At 41.2% G+C, this 24,217-nt stretch overlaps 1 protein-coding gene across 3 annotated transcripts in view; it reads right to left on the reverse strand.

Annotated features, from left to right (window-relative positions):
* The window catches only part of LOC122554516 (kelch-like ECH-associated protein 1), a 70,892-nt gene that overhangs the window by 17,771 nt on the left and 28,904 nt on the right, over positions 1-24,217 (reverse strand). The window contains exons 1-2 of one of the 3 annotated variants that reach the window (XM_043699653.2): positions 24,026-24,109; positions 669-1,355 (exon numbers count right to left, since the gene is read on the reverse strand). In XM_043699653.2, coding sequence (XP_043555588.1) covers positions 669-1,211 — 543 coding nt within the window. In that variant the 5' untranslated portion in view covers positions 1,212-1,355; positions 24,026-24,109. Of the gene's footprint in view, positions 1-668; positions 1,356-19,229; positions 19,339-24,025; positions 24,110-24,217 lie in introns of those variants that run through there. The other 2 variants (XM_087990777.1, XM_043699655.2) reach the window with 2 other exon arrangements.

Genomic DNA, 24,217 nt, shown 5'->3' on the forward strand with positions numbered 1-24,217 from the left:
TCATCAAACCACTTCTTTACTTCTTCAAAAAAACTTAATTAAGTTAGTGAGACATGATGTCCCATGCACAAAACCATGTTGACTATCCCTAATCAGTCCTTGATTATCTCTTCTCTATCATAATCAGGATCTAACCTAGCTTCCTTGTCAATGCTCACAGGCACAATGAACCAGTTCACAGCCTCCATCAGACCCACAACTCCAGCTGTTTGTTTACAATTCCCCAGCCCAATGTCATATCCCGGTTATTACTGCTCAGCTGATAATATGACTATCCATGAGCCAACTACAAAGGAGCACACTAATAAATATGGAAGACTTACTGACTGGACTTGCTTCAAACATTGGTCAAACGCCTAGAATGATCACCTTACTGCAGGCTAAAAGAAACCAGGAATCTGGGACTCTTTCTCCCAAAAGGCTTATTCAACCAAAAGGCTTACTCAACTGAAATTTTCAAAACTAAGGTTGGTAGTTTATTAGGTAAGGGTAACAAGGAATATGGATAAATTCACATAAATCAAATCAAAGTCAACTACAATCTGACTGAATGTCAGAACAAACCCAGGAGATATAACAGTCTCCTCCCGTTCCCAGGTTCGAAAAGCAGCTTTGATGTTTCAATAACCCATCCAAAATTAAGTAGAATAGCCATTATTTGTACCCACCTCACTGAAATGCAGGTATATATACTCTCTTGCCTTTTCACTCAACTCTTGGCAGCCAATTTCCTCAGCAAATGAGGCGATACCAATGGCATTACTAGGATCCAATTGTTCCACTAGGAATTTGCAGCATGCTTTAACAACACTATCTATCTGATACATCACTGCTCCATTCATTACATGTAGCACGCATTTCTCTCCCACCGTAATACTAGCTGTGTATGCAAACTCGATCAAGCGTTGCATTACTTTAGGATGAATGCCCACAATGGGTATAACCTCCATTCCACATTCTTTCAAACCATTGGTAAACATGGCCTTGAAAACAGGGCTGCAGGAGGCAAGAACAATCTTGTGTGCAACAAACTCCTCTTCCAGAGCATTGTGCTTCACCTGAAGTGTCACATCACAGAGTTGCTTGTTTAAGCGTATCTCATTCATTATTTTAAAAGCTTCCACCGTGTGGCTTTCTAGTGTGTAACTGAAGTAGCGACTAGCATTCTGTGATGGCATCACTTCTGCCGGGCACCCGGTTGTCATCGACATTTCTCTACCGTCACTGTACGCAGATCATTGCTTCTCAGGAAAAGAAGCTGAAATTGGTTGCACTGTGGAGTGGGTTCATTTTGTGTCCATTCAGGTTGGGTCCATTCTCAGCTCTGTTTGAGAATAAATCACTTCCTTTGGCATCTAAGGGAAGAGAAAAAAAAATTAATGAGAGAGGAAAGGCAATTAGGTCTAACAGAGTTGTTTTTTCAGCTAGATTAACCCACCTTCCCATACTCAATTGCTTTCTTCCTCTTGAGTCTATGCTCTTCCCTGGTCACTCAATTCACAGCTAGGTTATTCTTTGGATTGAAAAGGTTCATTTAACAAAAGGCTCTTATCTCATAGCTTAATGTTCAAACTTTTCCACTTTGAAAATCCTTTGAAACAATTTAGAACTTAACATGAAATTTGACCAATGCCAACTCATGCAAGAATTCAAATTGCACATTTTCGTTTTTAGCAGCAACCCATTTTCACAGTGATAAAGACACCAAGGAAACTGACCACCAGAATACCAGGTGTCAGGACTGATATCTTGCATGAAGTGATCAAGATTAGTAGTTAAGAAAGTTTTGGGTTTTGCCTCTGATAGGTATTCTATTAATATAATAGTCATGGTGACTTCTGCTTGTGGGTTAGATATTTTATGTTCAAGTATGCTCTAATAATGCTCAGCATCTAGTTTTAAGATAACGTAGCTTCCTCCTGAGCAAAATGTTGCCTTTTGTAGAGTCATACGCTTTTATATCTTGCAGATTTAGAGATATTGGACTCACCATGAAATGCTAAACTGTCTTAGATTAGATTACTTACAGTGTGGAAACAGGCCCTTCGGTCCAACAAGTCCACACCGACCCACCGAAGCGCAACCCACCCAGACCCATACCCCTTCACCTAACACTACGGGCAATTTAGCATGACCAATTCACCTAACCTGCACACTGGATTGCGGGAGGAAACCCACGCAAACACGGGGAGAATGTGCAAACTCCACACAGACAGTTGCCTGAGGCGGGAATTGAAATCTGGGTCTCTGGCGTTGTGAGGCCACTACATTCAAATCATTGTTTGGAACCCCAGTCAACAAGAACTCAATTTTTTCATTCAATCTCTCTTCTGCACTTCAAAACTATAGGAAAGATGTTGTTAAACTTGAAAGAGTTCAGAAAAGATCTACAGATGTTGCTGGGATTGAAGGGTTTCAGCTATATGCAGAGGCTGAATAGGCTAGGGATGTTTCCCTGCAACATCGGAAGCTGAGGTTTATAAAATCAAGAGCAGCATGGATAGGGTGAATAGCCAAGGTATTTTTCCCAGGGCAGTCCAAAACTAGAGGGCATAGGTTTAATGCAAGAGGGGAAAGACTTAAAAAGTGGCCTGATGAGCAACTTTTTCATACAGAGGCTGATGAGTTTATGGAATGAGTTGCCAAAGGATGTGGTGGAGGTGGGTACAATTACAACATTTAAAAGGGCATCTGGATGGGTACATGAATAGGAAAGGTTCAGAGGGATATGGGTCAAATGTTGGAAAATGGGAGATCAATTTAAGATATCCAGTTGGCGCAGACAAGTTGGACTGAAGCATCTGTTTCTGTGCCGTATGACTCAATAAAACAAATAATGAATCAGATCGCCTTCCTTTAGCATTACTTTTTCTTAGTAGCTTGTAAATGTAAACATGGCACTTTAGATTCTAGATTCATGCCATATACAGTCTTGTTTAAATGAATGACTGACTACACAAAAATCTCTTCCCTAAATGCGGGATATTCACAGAGAATGGAAGAGTGGGACAGGATAAGGCCTTACCTCTTATCTAATTCACCAATATGCCTGTCAAAGTACCCACTACCCAAAATGATATTCTTAGAAAGTTCACACAAATAAAATTATCCAAATGTAAGGTGCATGGTTGTTATGCCTTGCAGTCAAGATGTTGAGAGTTCACTCTAAAGACTGGAGTACAGAATCTAGTCTGCCCTGCAATGCGGCACTGCATGAGATACCATCTTTCAGGTAGGTTACTAAACAAAAAATCTCATCTGCCTCTTTGAATGTGCATAGAATAAGTGCTGGTACTATTAAGCATTCTGAGTGACTTGGTCAACATTTCTGTCTCAAATGACTGAGAACAGACCATTTTTCACATTGCTAATTTAGAGACATGCTATGTGATTGCTGATAGATTCAATGCACAATCTTCAGACTCTGCCACATGTGGGACAGATGGTGTTTGAAGGATTGGGTCAGTAGGTTATTTGGAGATTTGCTCCTTCTGAAACCTCAAATTCTCTCCATATCGAGAGACTACAGGAATCTATTTGGACATTCTGGAATTAGCTTTCCCCCTGTCAAATCAGTCACAAGCATGTGTCTCATATGAGTTCGTAAGTAGATTTAATCTCTCCAGAAATGTTTTGAGGGCATCCCTAAAGTGTTTTCACTATCCTCCTGTGGTTCTTCTTCTGCAACTGAGTTACAAATACAACGGTTGCTTTGGGAATTTAAAGTCAGGCATATATGAATTACATGCCCTGGCTTTTGAATGTTAGGGAACTTAACTTGGAAGTGGACACTACTTTTGGACCACCTTTTGGATTTGGATAATCTTGTGAAGGCACCATTGGGTGTAGTCCTCCAGTATCTGAGGGTCCTGCTGCATGTCATCCAAATGTCTGAAGCATATGGGGTATATAAGATCACCGCTGCCTGGTAAACCATGATCTTAGTCTTGGGGTGAGGACATGGTTCTCAAATACTGTCTTCTTCAATTGGGCAAAGACAGAGCTGATGGTGAATGTGGTCATCTATGCATCCCTTCATTGAGAGAAAGCTTCTAAGATTTAGAAATGGCCAATATTTTCCAGGATCTCACTGGTGATTTTAATATGGAGGGAGGTGTTTGATTGTGGGATCAAGAAAGAAGAGGGCTTTGTTTTCTGCGTATTTAGTGGAAGGCCCATTTTCTCACTTGCTTCAGAGGATGCAACAATTACCTGGAGCTCAGACTGAGTTAGCGCAAACAAAAGTATTGTTTACATATTTAAGTGCTAAGGCTGAAGCAAACCCACATTAATTATCCTTCGCTGAGGCTGTCAACATTTGAAATTTTCTGAGAAAGTGTGTTGGTTAGGTTAGAGATGGGAAAACATATTGCATAATCTTCCCAAGTCATTATACATCATCCCAGGTATTCACGCCTCACTAACATCAAGCTCTTTCTTGTTCACATGCTGCCATTTGTAATTTCCTTGATAATTCATGTTTAAAATATAACCCTAAAAGACAATTCATTATCCAATCCTCTCTATTACTCCAAAGAATTTGACAGGGCGCTGGATACAGACTCTTCATAATTTGTACACAAGCAGTCAGCTCTTAATCACCAAACCAAGGTCCCATGTGCACATACACACAGAATACAAAGAAATCTATATGAACCTAAGTGGAAAAGACGAGAGCATAGAATCATACAATTATAGAATACATATCTGTACTGGCTCCCCAAAGACCTATCCATCTAGTCCCATTTTCCAATCCTACTGCTATAGCCCTCTAAACTAAGCACTTTCAAATAAATATCCAATTCTCTTTTGAAACCTCCTGTGGAATCCAACTCCACCATTCACCTAGGCAGTACATAACAATTCAGCAGTTTCTCCTCATCTCACTCCTAGCTCTCTTGCTGACAATCTTGAAATTGTGACCCCTAGTTACTGCCATCAATGGCCCAGTAGGAAATTAGTGCTGTTGTATGATTAATCAGAAGGAAGATTTAAAACAAGAGTTTATAATTTAGGCCACTGATAGAGGACAAATATACCTTGAGAGAAACTGCAATCTGACGTTTTTCCTCTGCTACATGTCAAGAAACAATTCCGTGCTGAGAGAACAGTCTCCTTAAATTTTTACAAAAAAAGCAAGTGTACATTGTAATGAATGAATTGAATCTTGGATGGAGGCCACTATGGTGCCGAATTTCACCGGAGGGAAATAACTCCGATCCTGTTCTGTTCCCTTGATAAACCCAAACATTAGGAAACTACAGTCCTAAATTTTTACAGAAGCTTGAAATCCCTTTTTCAACTTCCTCAACTCTCAATATTTTAGCAAGTGGATGCACCTTCGGCTGCAGTGGTGATGAGTCACATAGAGCAGAAATACATAATCAAGACTTGGAGTTTAGTTTGTAGTAGTCGCTGCACTGGAAAGCTGATACATAGTAGTGGTAATATCATTTGATTGGTAGTCATTAGCTTTGATTAATGCTAGATGAATGGCCATGGGTTCAAATCCCACCACAGCAGCTGTGATATTTAAATTCAATTAACAAATCGTGAATTGAAAGCTAGTCGCAATGATCAAACTATCAGTGTTTGTTGGTCAAACAATAGCTCCACCTGGTGCAATAACATCCCTTCAGAGAAGGAAATTATCCCCCTTACCTAGTCTGGCCTACATACAGCTTCAGGTTAACTCAACTTACTCTCTGAAATGGTCCGGCAAGTCAAGAGCATAGATGTGCAGGAGAATCGACGTTTCGGGCAAAAGCCCTTCATCGGGCTTTTGCCCGAAATGTCGATTTTCCTGCTCCTTGGATGCTACCTGACCTGCTGTGCTTTTCCAGCACCACACTTTGACTCTAATCTTCAGCACCTGTAGTCCTCACTTTCACCAAGACCATAGATGGTCTAGTTCAAAGGTAATTAGGAATGAGTAACAAATACTGGTCTGTCTAGCAACACCCACATCCCATAAAAAAGCAAAAAAGGAGGAAAAAAGTAAGAAAATAAATCTAATACAATTAGACTTCACATTCCCTGTTTTGGAGAAGGAGATGATTAGGCAGTCCAGAAACAATGTGGTCTTTCCTACAAGAAAACGTGTACATTTAGAGGTGAGAGTGACAGCCTTAGCATCAGGCCATATTTGACTTACTGTGGCATCAAGGAGCCCTAGCAAAACTAGAATCAATTGGGTATCAGGGCAAACTATCCAAATCACATCTGGTACATAGGAAGATGGTTATGATTATTGGAGGTCAGTCATTTCAACTCCAGGACTTCTCTGCAAGAGTTCCACATGGTACTGTCCTAGGTCCAACCATCTTCAGTTCCTTCATCAATGATCTTTCCACTATCAAAAGATCGGAAGCGGCGACGTTTGTCAATGATTGTACAATGTTCAGCGTCATTTGCAACTCCTCAGAGACTAAAGCAATCCATGTTCAAATGCAACAAGATCTGGAAAAATATCTAGACTTGGGCTGACAAATCACAAACAATAAAGAAAATTACAGCACAGGAATAGTCCCTTCGGCCCTTCAAGCCTCATGGATCCAGATCCTTTATCTAAACCGGTCGCCTATTTTCTAAGGGTCTATATCTCTTTGCTCCCTGCCCATTCATGTATCTGTCTAGATATATCTTAAAATGACGCCATCATGCCCACCTCTACCACCTCTGCTGGCAATGTGTTCCAGGCATCCACCACCCTCTGCGTAAAAAACTTTCCATGCATAACTCCCCTAAACCTTTCCCCTCTCATTTTGAACTTCTGACCCCTAATAATTGAGTCCCAAACATTGGGAAAAAGCCTCTTGCTATCCACCCTGTCAATACCGCTCATGATTTTGTAGACCTCAATCAGGTTCCCCCCCTCCCCGGCCAACCTCTGTCTTTCTAATGAAAATAATCCTAATCTACTCAACCCTTCTTCATAGCTTGTCCTCTCTATACTAGGAAACCTCCTCTGCACCCTCTCTAAAGCATCCATATTCTTTTGGTAATGTGGCAACCAGAACTGTACGCAGTATTCCAAATGCAGCCTAACCAAAGTCTTATACAACCATAACATGACCTGCCATCTCTTGTACTCAATACCCCGTTCGATGAAGGAGAGCATGCCGTATGCCTTCTTGACCACTCTATCAACCTGTGTTGCCACTTTCAGGAAACAATGGACCTGTACATCCATATCTCTCTAAACATCAATTTTCCCCAGGACTTCTCCATTTACTGTATAGTTCGCTCTTGAATTGGATCTTCCAAAATGCATCACCTCACATTTGCCCAGATTGAACTCCATCTACCATTTCTCTGCCCAACTCTCCAATCTCTCTATATTCTGCTGTATTGTCTAACAGTCCCCTTCACTATCTACTACTCCACTAATCTTAGTGTCATCTGCAAATTTGCTAATCAGTCCACTTATCCCTTCCTCCAAATCATTTATGTACATCACAAACAACAATGGTTCTACCACAGATCCCTGTGAAACACCACTGGTCATCGGTCTCCATTTTGAGAAGCTCTTTTCCACTACTACTCTCTGTTTCCTGTTGCCCAGCCAGTTCTTTATCCATATAGCTGGTACATCCTGGAGGTAAAAACAATGACTGCAGATGCTGGAAACCAGATTCTGGATCAGTGGTGCTGGAAGAGCACAGCAATTCAGGCAGCATCCGACGAGGTCGGACAAGTCAAGGGGACAGTGCGGAGCTGGAAGTTTGAAACTAGGATGAGGTGGGGGAAGGGGAAATGAGGAAGCTGTTGAAGTCCACATCGATGCCCTGGGGTTGAAGTGTTCCGAGGTGGAAGATGAGGCGTTCTTCCTCCAGGCGTCTGGTGGTGAGGGAGCGGCGGTGAAGGAGGCCCAGGACCTCCATGTCCTCGGCAGAGTGGGAGGGGGAGTTGAAATGTTGGGCCACGGGGCGGTTTGGTTGATTGGTGCGGGTGTCTCGGAGATGTTCCCTAAAGTGCTCTGCGAGGAGGCGCCCAGTCTCCCCAATGTAGAGGAGACCGCATCGGGAGCAACGGATACAATAAACGATATTAGTGGATGTGCAGGTAAAACTTTGATGGATGTGGAAGGTTCCTTTCTCCCCACCCCCACCCTCCTCTAGCTTATCTCTCCACGCTTCAGGCTCTCTGCCTTTATTCCTGATGAAGGGCTTTTGCCCGAAACGTCGATTTTGCTGCTCGTCGGATGCTGCCTGAATTGCTGTGCTCTTCCAGCACCACTGGTACACCCTGGACCCCATGCAACTTCACTTTCTCCATTAGCCTTTTCGAACACCTTATGAAATTCGTGTCTATGACATCTACAGCCCTTCCTTCATCAATCAATTTTGTCATTTAGAGTCATAGAGATGTATAGCATGAAAACATACCCTTCGGTCCAACCCATCCATGCTGACCAGATATCCCAACCCAATCTAGTCTCACCTGCCAGCACCTGGCCCAGATCCCTCCAAACCCTTCCTATTCATATACCCATCCAAATGCCTCTTAAATGTTGCAATTGTACAAGCCTCCACCACTTCCTCTGACAGCTCATTCCATACATGCACCACCCTCTGTATGAAAACGTTGCCCCTTATGTCTCTTTTATATCTTTCCCCTCTCACCCTAAACCTATGCCCTCTAGTTCTGGACTCCCCAACCCAGGGAAAAGACTTTGTTTATTTATTCTATCCATGCCCCTCATAATTTTGTAAACCTCTATAAGGTCACCCCTCAGCCTCCGAGACTCCAGGGAAAACAGCTCCAGCCTGTTTAGTCTCTCCCTCTAGCTCAAATCCTCAAAACCTGGCAACATTGTTGTAAATCTTTTCTGAACCCTTTCAAGTTTCACAACATCTTTCCGATAGGAAGAACAGAATTGCACGCGATATTCCAACAGTTGCCTAATCAATGTCCTGTACAGCCGCAACACTTCCTCAAACAATTCTATTAAGTTGGTAAGACATGACCTTCCCTGCAGAAAACCATGTTGCCAATCACTGATAAGCCCATTTTTTTCCAAATGGGAATAGATCCTATTGCTCAGAATCATCTCCAGCAGCTTCCCTACCACTGACGTCAGGCTCACTGGTCTATAATTATCTGGATTATTCCTGCTACCTTCTTAAACAAGGGAACAACATTAGCAATTCTCCAATCCTCCGGGACCTCACCAATGTTCAAGGATATCTATTGCAAAGACATCTGTTAAGGTCCCAGCTATGTCCTCTCTCGTCTCCCTCAGTAACCTGGGATCAATGCTATCTGGACCTGGGGACTTGTCCATCTTAATGCCTTTTAAAGTCCCCAACACTTGCTCCCTCCTTATGACGACTTGACCTAGAGTAATCAAACACCTATCCCTAACCTCAATATTCGTCACGTCCCTCTCCTCGGTGAATACCGATGCAAAGAATCTCACCCATTTTCTTTGACTCCATACATAAATTTCCTCCTTTGTGCTCGAGTGTGCCAACCCTTTCTCTAGTTACCCTCTTGCTCCTTATAATGAATAAAAGGCTTTGGGATTTTCCTTAACCCAGTTTGCTAAAGATATTTCATGATGCTTTTTAGCCCTCTTAATTCCTCATTTCAGATTGATCCTATATTCCCAATATTCTTCCAAAGCTTCATCTGTCTTCAGTTGCCTAGACCTTATGTATGCTTCCTTTTTCCTCTCAGCTAGTCTCACAATTTGACCTGTCATTCACAACACACAAATGTCAAGCAATGACCATCTCCAATAAAGAGACAATGTAACCACTGCCCCTTTCATTCAATAGCGTTATCATTACTGAATTCCCCACTATCAACATCCTGGGGGTTACTACTGACCAGAAACTCAACTAGACTCACTCTATAAACAACAGTTATAAGAGCAGGTCAGAGGCTACGAATACTGCAATAGGCAACTCAGCAAAGCCTGTCCACCATTTACAAGGTAGTGATGATGGAAGCGTGATGGAATACTTCCCACTTCCTTCAATGAATGCAGCTCCAACAACCAGGACAAAACAGCCCACTTAACTGGCACGTATCCACAAGCATCCACTCCCTCCATCACCGACACTCAGTAGCAGCAGTGTGTACTATCTACAAGATGCACTGCAGAAATTCTTCACTGTTCGTGAGACAGCACTTCCAAACCCACAAACATTTCCATCTAGAAGGACAAGGGCAGCAGACACATGGGAACACCACCACCTGCAAGTTCCTCTCCAAGCCACTCACCATTCTGACCTGGAATATATATTGCCATTCCTTCACTGTCATGAAGTCATAATCCTGGAATTCCCTCCCTAAGGGCATTGTGGGTTAAACTACAGCACTCAGACTGCAGCAGTTCAATCAGGCAGCTCATCACAACTATCTCAAGGGCATTTAGGGATGGGCAATAAATGCTGCTCAGCTAGTGAATAAGCAGCAGTGGGCCCAGAGGTCCACCGATGATGTAATCTAGTAGAGTGCCGAAACGCCTGGAAATGAACCTTCCAGCTCAGCGAGCAAACCTACATCAAGAACCTCAACCTGAGCTACAAATCTTTTCAAAACTCGCTAAATGAATAAAAAAAAGTAAAACAAACAATCAATTTAGGATATTCTTAATTAGTGAATGTCTGATCCACATTCACGGTTTAGAAATACACAAAAATTCTCCGAAGAAGGTATTCAAGGGTTACAGTCACAGCATGAGTCAGCAGCTTCAGGAAAGGAGGCGTGATAAGGGGAAGAATAAATATTTTCTCTAGTTTTCCTCGTGACTCAAATACAAGTTTGGCATGGCACTCAGACATTAAACCAGGAAGATACAAAGTTTATGCTGATTGCCAAACTGCTATTTTAACTAACAATTGCATTTCACAGTTTGATCCCAACCTCAAACAAATATTTATCAGTATACACAAGCAGAAAATGTGATCTATTCTATTCCAAGATGTTGAAGCTGCTACAGCAGCACTGATTATTTCAACTAAGCAGCTAGCTTCATCACATGAATTAAACCCAATCCATTTGATTTAGTAATATGCTATGTGGTGTATTTGTCAATTAATAACTGGGAGCCTCAATTTATTTTATTTGGATATACTCACTTTAACTAAGTGCAAGGTTTTGCACAAGTGACATTGGAATGCCAGTGTTGCTACAATACCAAATGTTTATAACAGTCTAACGAAGAATTTTAACTAACATTTTTATTGTATAAATCCTATTTCAGACCAAAACAAAAATTCATTTGATCTCCAATATCTATGCTTAAATCCATGTGAATTGTGGCATTCCAATCACTTCTCTATTCGTAATAATTCAATGTGAAATGAATTTGATGCATTACAATCCAAAAAGATAACTGATGTAGGAAATGGAGACAACAAATTGGCAAAGAAGAGAGGTATACACAGGAGAAGAATAAAAGGGACATGAGTACAAGAGACTGAGGGTTTGGAAATCTGAACAGTTGTAACAATGGCAATAAGGAAGGAGGAACACATTAAATCTCCAACAAATACTAATCATTATTCGCTTGCTGAAAAGTAAGCTTTGATAATCAGGCCCTCAGATTGGCACAGAATACACAGGAAAACTAATTATATTGATTATTACTCCTGGGAGGAGTGTAAAAAGTGTCTTTCTCATGATTAAAATCTTTGATCTTAGGTATACAAAGAAACAAAGTCAATTCTTCCATCTGCTGATTGATGATTTTCCCTCTCTTATTTACTGATGTTTGCCCTGAAGATCTAATGAAAGTAACCTGTTTCTCAATGTTTACAGCTGCTACCGAGTTATTTTTCTCCATTTAAACAATGATTCTGTCTGACTGCACACCACAGCCCTCCTGTTTGAACAGCAGCTTGTACGTGCGCACCAGCAGCATACAAAGTGCCTTTGTCCCAAGGGTAAATTAAACAGGTACAAATGTCACCTGTCACATGTCATATCTCCCCTGTCTCTGGGTGTAGAATGCACATGCGAAGAATACACACTCACATGCTACACTTGCATGCTTCCAACTAGGTAATGTGGAACCTATAAGTTTCAATATGAATGTTAGGTACCCATTTAAAATAAGTACGTCAGCATTTTTCATAGAAATTACAAGGGTTTCCAAACTTTCAGAACTAAATCAATTTTTAGCAATTACAGTTGACTCCTGAGAATTTAAAACATATTCAGTTAAAATTATTGGATAATGTAAAATAATGCTCTGATTATCAAGCCTTCAGTTTCTCTTTATTTACTGTCAAAATTCATAATTTTAATTACCTATAACCAAGTCTTCATTTATCTTTCTCTACTCCATAAGAGAAAATTTAATCTTTTCCACTAAAGTCACAACTGCAATTCCATTGGGAACCATTCTAACAAATTTCTTAGCTATCCTCTCCAAATCATTCACAGCTTTCCTAGTCAGATTCTAGGATCTGCACTATGTCAACTGCAGCCAAACAGTGTCAGAATCATAGAACTCCTACAGGTGGAAGCAGGCCATTCAGCCCATCCACCCTCTGAACAGGAGTCCACCCTAACCCACCCCCTACCCTATCCCTGTAACCCTGCATTTCCTAAGGCTAATCCACCTAACTTCCACATCACTGGACACTGTGGGCAATTTAGAATGGCCATTGCACCTAACCTTTGGGTTGTGCAAGGAAACTGGAGCACCTGGAGGAAACCCACAGAGAGGGAGAATGTGCAAACTCCATACATCATCTGCCCAAGGATGGAACTGAACCCAGGTCCCTGCTGCTGTGAGGCGGTAGTGCTAATGACTGAGCAACCGTACAGCCCTTTTATTTAGATTTAGCATAACGTCCTGACTTTGCATTCCTGGGCTGCTATCTACAAAGCCTAAAATTCCACATTTTAATAAATATTTTGGTTAACTTGTCCTGCTGTTTTTAAAGTTTTGTGCAGAACCACCAGATTTCTCTTTTCATCACCCTTGAAATTAACCATTTAGCATATACTGTCTCTCATTTTACCAAACAAAATGTATCACTTCATATTGTTCTGTATTGAATATTGAGCCACGAAATGCACCCATGCCACCAACTTGCTCATGTCCTCCTGAAATCTCTTTATCATCTTCCTCACTCTTCACAATACTTTCAAGTTTTGTGTAGACTGCAAATTTTGAAATTGTGCTCAGTACCCATACATCCAAGCCATTAAACATTTATCAAAAACAGTCAGTACTGAGCATTGGGATATCCCACAGTGTATCTTCCTCTGGTCTGGAAAAATACGACCAGCCATTTGCTCCAACAGCATTCTATTCCCTAGTTTATACTGTATATTGGATAAACAAAGTGGAAGAAGCCAATGTGCATATACATAATGTCAAATGCCCTTGTACTTTGTTACCTCAAATTGCTCAAATAAGAACAGATTGAAATTGTGAAAGTTGCTGGCAAAATATTTTGAAAAATGTGTAATTTTAAAAGTATCTGACAGATTTATGATAAAAATTCTTCTGCAGTTTGATTTTTATAAGTATTTCTTGGTCAACCTTAAGCTGCATTTTGCTGAATCACTGTAGCTGTTATTAAACATGTATACGGGCAGCAGAAATGACTAACATAGGGCTGCTGTCAAATACTGCAGCCAAAAAAAAAAGGAAACATTTACTAATCAAGTATACTCTTTGCAGCTTTGTTCAGATTTAGTACTCTTGACAGGAACATAAAAGTTGAACTCATTCTGTACATAACCACAAACATACCTAAAACTTCTGCTCCAATACTTTTGCTCTTAACAGACCACAGTGAAATCTTAGGTGATATCTAAAGGGTTCTGTACAACAGTAATTACAAAATAAAAATGGAAAGAACTATGGATGCTGTAACTCAAAAATAGAAATTGTAAGAAAGGCTCAGCAGGGCTGACAGCATCTGTGGAGAGAACTCAAGCGATAATATTTCGAGTCAAGTGACCCTTCTTCAGAACTCTTCTTCAGCAGCAATTACAAAGCTGATTATCGATATTACTGGCTTTGAGAAATTCCACAGTGATTTAAATGAACTACATTAATAATTAGTTGTTTGCATTAGTTATAGACTGCGAAATTTATTGTAAGTCAAAGCACAAGCATACCTGCCCTCTTGAGAGTTGAAAACAATGCAGCTTTTACCTGCAAGTATTCTATATGCAAAATAAACTTTAAGTTTTTGCGAAGATTTATAGCTTGGGTTATGGATGCAGTTGTTGGTTTGCTCACCAACCTGGTGGGTTGTCATGCAAACATTTTGTCACCATGCTAAGAAACATCATCAGCGCAATTTCCATTAAGCACTGTAGTTATACTCTGCTTGATATGTATGTGATCTGGTCTGTTACAGTGACTGGTATAATTTTTCCAGTGGTTTGTGTATGGGGTCTATTGCTACATGCTTGTTGATGCCATTCCAGGTTCTGCTCACTTTGAATAGAATTTCGGTGGCGAGGTAACACCTATTCTGACAAGTCCTGACAAACTATCCCAACAGTCACTGCATCAGAGGTCAAATCAGTTTTCCTTCGGGTGAATCCAAGGAAAGCGATGGGACCAGATGGAGTATCAGGCTGTGCACTCAGCGCAGATCAACTGCAGAGGTCTTCTCTGACATCTTCAACCTGTCCGTGCAGCAGGTCACTGTCCCTGCCTGTTTCAAGAGTGCCAATATCATCCCTGTGCCTAAGGAGGCTCATGCAGCATGTTTCAATGACTTACTGCCCAGTGGCCCTAAATTCAGTGGTCATGAAGTGCTTTGAAAGGCTGGTCACGACATTAATCAACTCCAGCCTCCCCACTACTCTTGACCCACTCCAATTTGCCTATCAGACCAACAGATCCACGTCAGATAGAATATCACTTTCCCTTCACTCGTCCCTAGAACATCTTGACACCAAGAATGGCATCAGAAATAAACTAGTAATCTGGATATATGAACACTAACTAGCAGCAAAACGGCACGACCAATTCTCCCTCATCTCAATACATGCAGACAAGGAGGGCCATTAATTTAACTACAACAATGCAACCTTACAAGGATGAGCTCACCAGAGACATTCGTGGGAATTCCTAGAGGCCTGGTTTTCAACTGGAATGCCATCAACCATCATGTAGAAATAGACCTCATGTACAAACCGCTGCAGAGAAAAACTGGAAATGTCACCACCCATCTTAACAGACTGGATCAGATAAATATCAAGTGGAGTACAACAACAACACTTCACGCAAGTCACACTGATGATGTTACCTAGCATGGTGACAAAACGTTTTCATGACAACCCACCAACTCGGCGAGTAAACCAACAACCGCAAAATAAACTTTCTTCAGGAACACACTTTTTATCATGTGTTTACTCTTATTTGCACCAATTAATCAAAGGGAAAGCCTTCTCCGTCCAATATTATTCCAAAAGATGCATAGTAAATCTAAGTCTGAACCAATATAGTAAATGTTATCAACTATTTGACTGTGAATACACTAAAACTGAATCAGTTGTAATTTCACATCTGCATGCACTTTTAAGTGAAGTGCCAGAAACAGGAGCTGGAACATTTAGTGTTGCTTTTTCTCTTCTTTCATCTTTGGGCAAAATATTAGGTCACTTGGACAAAGATCAAACTCATTACAGAGCAGGGACAGGACCAGGAAATGCTTTTCTAGCAACACATTTTCCAGCATCTGCAGTCCTCACTTTCTCACAGGAAATGTATTTTGTCAAAATAGCCTGTTGGACAGTTCAATTGATGCTTCTAACATTTCACATTTACATTATAGACCTTAGAATAATCAGAATTGCTTTGGAATTAAAAAGCACCACCAAGACCCATAATTACGAAGAAATAATGCTTAAAAACAAGAACTTGTCAAAGTTCTTTGTCTTTTCATTTGCATTTCTCATAAGAATACCAATTTAAGGGGAAAACTAATACTTATACTGTGTTAGAGGAGAGTGCTGATTGGTAGAGATGCTGCCATGGAGAATGCATCAGATAATGAAAATTCACAACTAACTGCCAGATTTTATTTAAACTTTAAATCAGGCAGGTTGACTGAACGTTCAAAGCATTGACAGGTTCATTTCTTAGAGCAATGATGTCACCTATTTTGGTGAGTTGAAACAGGACCAGTGCATGTACATATTCTCTCTTATTACAAAGAACAGGACCTTGTGTGTTAATATATGTAACTTTCCATACATGCAAGCTTGCAACATGGAAGCCTAGCTGACAGTCTTAAATTGTCAAGTCAATTCTTCATGTGCTAAACAACTTCAATCAAACGTGGTCCATTTGTAGAATTATATCTAATGTTGGACTGTTGCGAATTTTGCAAATGTCTGCTTGTTGAGTATAGTCAGTACCTTGCTCGTTATGAACAGCCAAAAGGATATTGTTTGATATGATCTGCCAGGCTTTGAGACTTATGGCCTACATATCTAGGGTCATGCCATTCACATACCATATTACTCATATGAGAAATGAACAGATCTTTTTTGGTTTGGTGGTAGCCTATCATTGCTTCAGACTTGGATTTACCTATGCACCTTTTGGAAAGTTGTTGAGATTAGTAAGATTAGATTAGATTAGATTCCCTACAGTGTGGAAACAGGCCCTTTGGACCAACAAGTCCACACCGACCCTCCAAAGAGTAACCCACCCAGACCCATTTCCCTCTGAGTGATGCACCTAACACTATGGACAATTTAGCATGGCCAATTCACCTGACCTGCACATCTTTGGACTGTGGGAGGAAATCTGAGCACCTGGAGGAAACCCATGCAGACACGGGGAGAATGTACAAACTCCACACAGACAGTCGCCTAAGGCTAGAATTAAATCTGAGACCCTGGTGCTGTGAAGCAGCAGTGCTAATCACTGAGCTACCATGCCACCCCAGTAGCCCCCCCACCCGGTTGGGTGGAGGAGACTTCCCCTTTGATTAATTGGTGCAAATAAGAGTAAACAGGTGATAAAAAGTGTGTTTCTGGAGAAAGTTAACTTTGCGGTTTTTGGTTCCGGCGTTACATCAATAATTACATCGGCGCAGTGTCTTGCATCCAGGCTCAACTGGAGCAGTTCATTGACTTCGTCCACAACTTCCACCTGGCCCTCAAATTCACTTGGTCTTAGACGCCTCCCTCCACTTACTTGACCTCTCCATTTCCATCTCCAGCAACACAGCAGATGGACGTTTACTATAAATCCACAGACTCTCAACTATCTTGACTACACCTCCTCCACCCAGTATCCTGCAAGAATTTCATCTGTTCTCTTAATTCCTCCATCTCCTCCGCATCTGCTCCGATGAAGAGACATTCCACTCCCAAGCATCCCAAATGTCCACCTATTTCGAACAACATGCTTTTCCCCCCTCTGTCATCCAGACAGCCCTACACCACACTGCCTCCATTCCCCATTCCACTGCTCTAACCCCCACGTCCAAAAACAATGAAGACAGGGTCACCCTTGTCCTCACCTACCACCCCACCAGTCTCCATATCCATCGGATCATCCGTAAACACTATTGCTGACTCCACCACCAAGAACATCTTCCCCTCTCTACCTCTCTCCACTTCCACAAGGACCACTCCCTTCACCAATCCTTGTTTCGTGGCACTCTCCCCATCAACCCCCCCCAAACCTCTAGGTACCTTCCCCTGAAACTGGAAAAGATGCAAAACCTGCCAGCACAGCGCCCCCTCACCTCCATCCAGGGACCCAAACAGTCCTTCCGGGTAAGACAGAGGTTTACCTGCCTCTTCTCCAACCTAGTTTACTATATCTGGAGCTCCCAGCGTGGTCTTCTCTACATCAGGAAGACCAAATGTAAACGAAGGGAACGTTGCACCGAGCATCTCATATGGGCCTGCCAGGGCCAATCTGACCTCTCTGTCACTGCCCATTTCAATTCCCCTTCCCACTCCCTTTCTAACATGGCCATCCTTGGCCTCCTCCATTGCCACAACAAATCAAACCACAAATTGGGGGAACAACGCCTCATCTTCCACCTGGGCAGTCTACAGCCCAGAGGACTCAACATTGGGTTCTCCAATTTCAAATAGCCTCCCTTCCCATCACCGGACTCCCTTCCCAGGAGCTACCCCCCGCTCCCCACTCCCCCCACCCCATTCCGCAGCCGGATTCATTCTTCCCATCAGCCAACCACATCATACCCTCTACTTGTGTTCACCTATCCCCACCTCACCACCCTGCCTCCCACCCCTTTTATCTGCAGCTCCCCTTACACCCACCTCCAGGCCTGAAGAAGGGTTAAGCCAAAGCGTTGACTTCTATACTTCCTGATGTTGCCTGGCTTGTTGTGTACTTCCAGCCTCCTGCTTGTCTATCTTTGATTCCAGCATCTGCAGTTATTTGGTCTCTGATGGCAGCCTAATGTCAGTGATGAACACAATTCATGCTGGCTACTGCATAGTAGCAGAGTGAAATGGCTAGCGTCACCTGTTGGTAAAAACAATGATTGCAGATGCTGGAAACCAGATTCTGGATCAGTGGTGCTGGAAGAACACAGCAATTCAGGCAGCATCCAAGGAGCTTCAAAATCGAAGTTTCGGGCAAAAGCCCTTAAGCTTCACCTGTTGCCCAGACACAAGATACCTTATCCTTCCAATTGGAGGCGCACTGGCACTTTTCAGGACTAAAGATGATGGCCTTACGGTGGATAAACTGATTTATTTGGCCAGATGACCATTCTTCATGTGAAATGTCACCATAATGGGATGAGGTGGAAAAAGGTTGGACACTATATACATTTTCAAACTTGTCCAATTAAAACTTGATCCCATAACCCAAATGCAGATGAACATATGTCTTCTCTCAGGACCTGCTACTGTCTTTAACTTGGGTAGGACCCAATGACCAGAGGCATAGCTACCCCAATTGATTTGGAATTGCTTCTGAAAATTTTCAGTTTGTTTGTAATTTTAACTTTCAAATGATTCAGACCAAAGCATAATTTGAGATGTCAGAAACATGTTTCAGTAAAGTTCCTGTGTGACTTAGTTCCAACAGCTGTTCCCAGACTAAAGGTTGTGAGCCTGTGCCAAAGTTTAGAATGGGGAATTAAAACATGACAATGTATAATCTTTAACCCTAGCCCTTGAACAGTTTTTACTTATTGAATGATCTTGGGCCCCCAATATGGGAAAATGGTTTGAAAATGATTTTTAAAAAAAGGTTGTAGTAACAATAACATTTGGATGAACTTGAAGTCACCTGCCTTTCAGTATGTACTCCGGTCATGAATGATTACACTTCCAAATTTCACACCAGTTCATTGCTTTTCCAGGTTGCAGCACAATTGGGTGGAAAAATCAGCCGTCCAAACCAGAAGCTCTGAGGCGATTGCACAAACTGAATAGTCAAGAGATTCAATAACTACATCACCACAAATGTGTACTGAAGATTTTTAATAATATAGATGGAATACTTCAGTTTTTTATGTCTACTAATAGCAATCAAAAATGCAATTCATGACACTATTAATGCCAATGATTTTCCCCTGTATTACTAAAGAGAAATTTAAAATAAAGTTATCCCAACTGCTGTATCGCTGCATGAATTCTGGGAAATAAGTTAAAGCAATTTAAAATGTTCTCTCCCGCATAACGAATCATTTATTATCACTTGAGCAAAACAAGGAAAATCTCAGCTTTCATTATCCACTAATAGTTCTCTCCACATTTGACTCTATTCACTAACAGCTCCCATCGCACATGTTGTTCTTTTCACTGACAGCTGTCACTGCACACATTTCCTTTCTATCCACAAACAACCGTCACTACATATACTGCTCCCTTTTCACTAATACTCTAAAGTGTGCATGTGATAGGGTTTTTCTTTATCCACAAACAAATTGCTTTACTGGAGGCAGAATTTGTCCTCTCCTTTATTTTGGACAGTACTGGCAATGCTGAGATAGGAGAAAAAAATTGCAACTTCTCAAATTTGAATAGTTCTGGACATGAAGTCTAAACTTATACAGTGCTTTCCACATCCCCAGGTCATTAAAAAATTATTGATTTGCTGCAAAACATTTGGGAAGTGCAAACAATCTGCATACTGTGAAATCTCTCAAAAAGCAAATTGCTTAAGTGACCAATTAATCTATTTTGATGCCAATACAAGAGATAATTTGGGCAAGACACACAACTCCCCTATACTTAACTAACATATTGAATGAGATCAATGCCACCTGAACAGATGGTCAGGATCTAAGCATAACATCTCATTTAAAAAGTTCCACGATGCAACTGTGTTTCAAGACATGGACAGGAAAAAGCTAATTTGCATGTAACAAACACAATCTCACATGTTTACCTTCTAAACTGAAAGGTTTAAATTAAACTCCCAACTAAGGTAACACCTATGTGTTTACTGGCTGGGACTAGCTTAATTAGAATCTGGTGACCTTGAAAATGGGATATAACAAACGGAAAGCAAAGTCTTTGAAATGTTTGGGAAATAGTCACATTTGCCCATGTCAATCAATGAGAGTAATGCAAGTTTAATTTACAATATATACGAATAATAGAATTGCAAACAGTTCTCTCAGGACTGGTCTCTCACTTCCTCAAAACAGCTGACATCACCCCTTCAAAAAACTACCAACCTCTTCAACCTTGCAAACTAATGCCTCAACCACCTCCCAAATCTTCAAACTGTAGGCACCTGCCAAATTTGGACCCATCTTTTCCAGAATTTTAAATTTGAATGTCTACAATCAGGATTCTGTCAGTGTTATTGCATCAAACCAGTGTTCATTAAGTATCACAAATTTGATGTGAAGGCAAACTATTCCTTCTTGTATTTCAACACTGTTATCATGACTGGGAGGTGCTGGTGTTGGACTGGGGTGGACAAAGTTAGAAATCCACAACATTGGGTTATCATCCAACAGGTTTATTTGGAAGCACTAGCTTTCGGAGCACCACTTCTCCATTAGGTGGCTGTGGAGGTTAAGATCATGGTCATCTAAGATTGTTTACTGTATCACATCTCCATGAAACTGAATTACTTTGGCTATAACGTTCTGTGACCATGATGTTAACCTCTACAACCACAATGAAGGAGCGGTGCTCTGAAAGCTGGTGCTTCCAAATAAACCTGTTGGACGATAACCTGTTGTGTGATTTTTTAACAGTTACCTGTACTATTCTCTTCTGAAACTAACTCTCCAGTGTCATCCAGGTGGATGGGACTGTTCTCACCTGGTTCCACACTTATTTAATCATGGCCAGAAAATTTCCAATAATGGTTTTTCTTTCCAATCCTTCACTATGACCTCTGGTTTCCCTTAAAGATCCTCAATTCACATCCACATGCTGTTCTTTGGTAACAAAAAACAAGTCTCTTTTCATACGTATGCTGAGGACTCCTAACTAAAATGTGACCACCTCTCTCAACCTCTCCCTATCTCAATATCAAAGTTTTGTCTATCATCTAGTCCTGGATGAGCAGAATTTCCTCCAATTCAATTTTAGGGATACTGGAGTGACTGTCATTAGCCCCCATCACAATCTCTGCTTGCTGCCACTTTGCTTCTATGCCTTTTCTTGCCAACTGTCTGATGCTGAATCAGACTGCTTGTAACCTGCATCATACTGGAGGCAAAATGAACTTTCAAACACTTATTCATGCTAAGGCTGTATATTCCATTTCTGCAACATCACCCAACTCTGCCTTGCCTCAGATCTTTTGTTGCTCACACTCATGTATTACCTCCAGAATTGATTAATCTAATAAAATCCTGGTCAGCCTCCCACATCCTACTCTCTATATTTGAGATCATCCAAAATTCTGCTTCCTTTGTTCTAAAGCATACCAAGTTACATTCACCCATGTGCTTGTTAATCAAATTTGGCTCCCAGTCAAGTAATGCCTTGATTTTAAAATGTTCATTCTTTTTAATAGATCCATCCTTGACTTTGCCCTCTCACTATTTTCTATAGGCTTACATCCTCATACCTGTGTCTCTCTAATTCTACCTACTTGAACATTACTGGTTTTAAATTGGTCCACTGTTGTTGGCCACTGTTATATTCCCTGTACAGACTGATAACATCACAATGATCAAAAGAACCAAAAAGAATATGATTTTATTTTTGAAGAGAGTTTTGCTGCAACAACCTGAAACTAATGCAACTGAAGTAGGCCTTATGAAACATTATCTGATGGATAGATAGCATAAAAAGGAACAGGCCAGCAGTCAATCCTAACTATCCAGAGCTTCAATTCCTCCTGTTATGCAAAGTCAAAGCTTCCAGTGACTTGGGATAATCATTCCACTCAATGTTTGAGTTTCCTGGATTCAATTATCACCAAAGTACACCCTAATGACTCCAACGTTCCATAGCATAATGCCGCCCCATTCTGTTGAATAGAAACTGAACCTCGCAAAACCATTGTGCTTGGTCATTAATACAAAACAGTTCAACCTGCTTTCCCATCACAGCTCCTTGGTTTCTGAGTTTCAAAGCGCAGCTTTTATTGATCGGAGAGATAGTGTGAAAAGGTGATACAGTACTATCACCACTTTAGTGGGCTTCGATTTGAATGTCTATGGCAACCAGATCATGTAGGCTTGTACTGAGCAGAGGTGCTTATCCGGGATTTTCTTTTTTACTTTGTATTCAAGATACTTTATGTGTTATGTTTTGAAATGTTTAGCACTCATAATATCATTCTTTCAGTTCCTAAACCCTAAGCTCTGGGATACATTCTCTAAATTTCTCCACTTCGTTACCTTGCTTTCCTTTTTCAAGACATTACATAATAAATGACCTTTGAGCAAGATTTTGATCACCTTCCTTAATCTCATTATATGAAGTCTCATATTTACAATTCGTTTTGTGAAGTGCCTTAGAATATTTTATTATATGAAAATGTTGCATAAAATTATTTCCGTAAAGGATGCACATGAACAAGGCATAATCAGATTATTGTTGAACTGAGCCTGCCATAAATAGACATTTTGATAAGCAATTAGAAGCTATGTATGAATGAGTGAATTGTAGTGGAAATTTGAATTTGAAAGCATATTCAGAATTACCACGTAGAATCCAACAAATTGGATTTTGCTATAGCATAATATTTTACCTGCATACTTAAAATATGATTGCATGCACCACACAATCAAATATGTAAATAAATCCTTTAAGGCTTCAATAACTTGTAGTTTAGGATAAACAGGTACAGCATTTGACCATAAATGAGTGCACTTTCCTTCAGTGCTGTCCTGACAGCATAAGCTGACAAGTCTTAGAGTGGAGCTTGATTCCTTACCCTACTGATTTAAGAGGATGTGAAGAAAATCACTCCCTAATTAGATATCTGTACGAACCCATGTCCAGTCAGTCCTACTAAAATCTAAATCTCTATAACTGAACATTCTGATCCATTTGAACTATCTTGTGCTTTTTGAAGTTGAAGCTCATTCTAGCGGCAGCTAACTTGCAAGAAGACGAAATCGTATTTTTGGAGGCTGGTAATGTTCGCATAAGATCTCTTCACCCACCATCCCTCTTTACAATAATACACGTTTATGCAGTATACATGCACACACAATTACAATCTGACTAGTGTTTCAATAAGTAGCTACTTCCTGTAACTTTGTGTTGGGGCTCAAGATGCGAACCCTGCTGGAGAGGAACCAGTTTGGTCCTTCCTGAAGGCAGGGCTCTGAGGGTCAGGGCTTAACAGGCCAAAGCAAGCTCCGGCCACTTGATTTAATGGAGGAGGAGCGACTGAAAAGGCCCCATAACGTTATTCTGGCTAAGGCCCGGGGTTCACCGTCCCCTTCCCCATCCTCGCTACCACATATCTCAGGGCATAGCTACAACAATGTAAGCAGTAGTGAGTACAGAACCACCAAATGATGGTCATATTATCAACCAGGATTAGAATGTCCGAGAGATGGTCTCCGAGCCGCTGATACATTCCCACTGTCCCCTAAACAAGGAAAGATTCTGTCGCTGTGACTCCACCCGACCACAATGAGATAGATTACCCCCTTACCCGTCCTCTGTGAACTCCCTGTCGATTCGATCCTCAGCAGGCCATGGCCCCGCTCCCTCTCAGAGACACGATGACAGCTCCCACCCATCTCCAGCCAACCGGCGCCATGCGCATTGAGTGACAACACCGGCCACCAACAGGAACAGAGGACAGCAGAATGACAGTTCCTAAAGCCAATCAGATGCGGGTTTC

Source organism: Chiloscyllium plagiosum, unplaced genomic scaffold (genome assembly GCF_037043375.1).
Source record: "Chiloscyllium plagiosum isolate Xiang-an unplaced genomic scaffold, Cpla_swu_hap1 HiC_scaffold_9, whole genome shotgun sequence".
In the NCBI taxonomy this organism is placed as follows: domain Eukaryota; kingdom Metazoa; phylum Chordata; class Chondrichthyes; order Orectolobiformes; family Hemiscylliidae; genus Chiloscyllium; species Chiloscyllium plagiosum.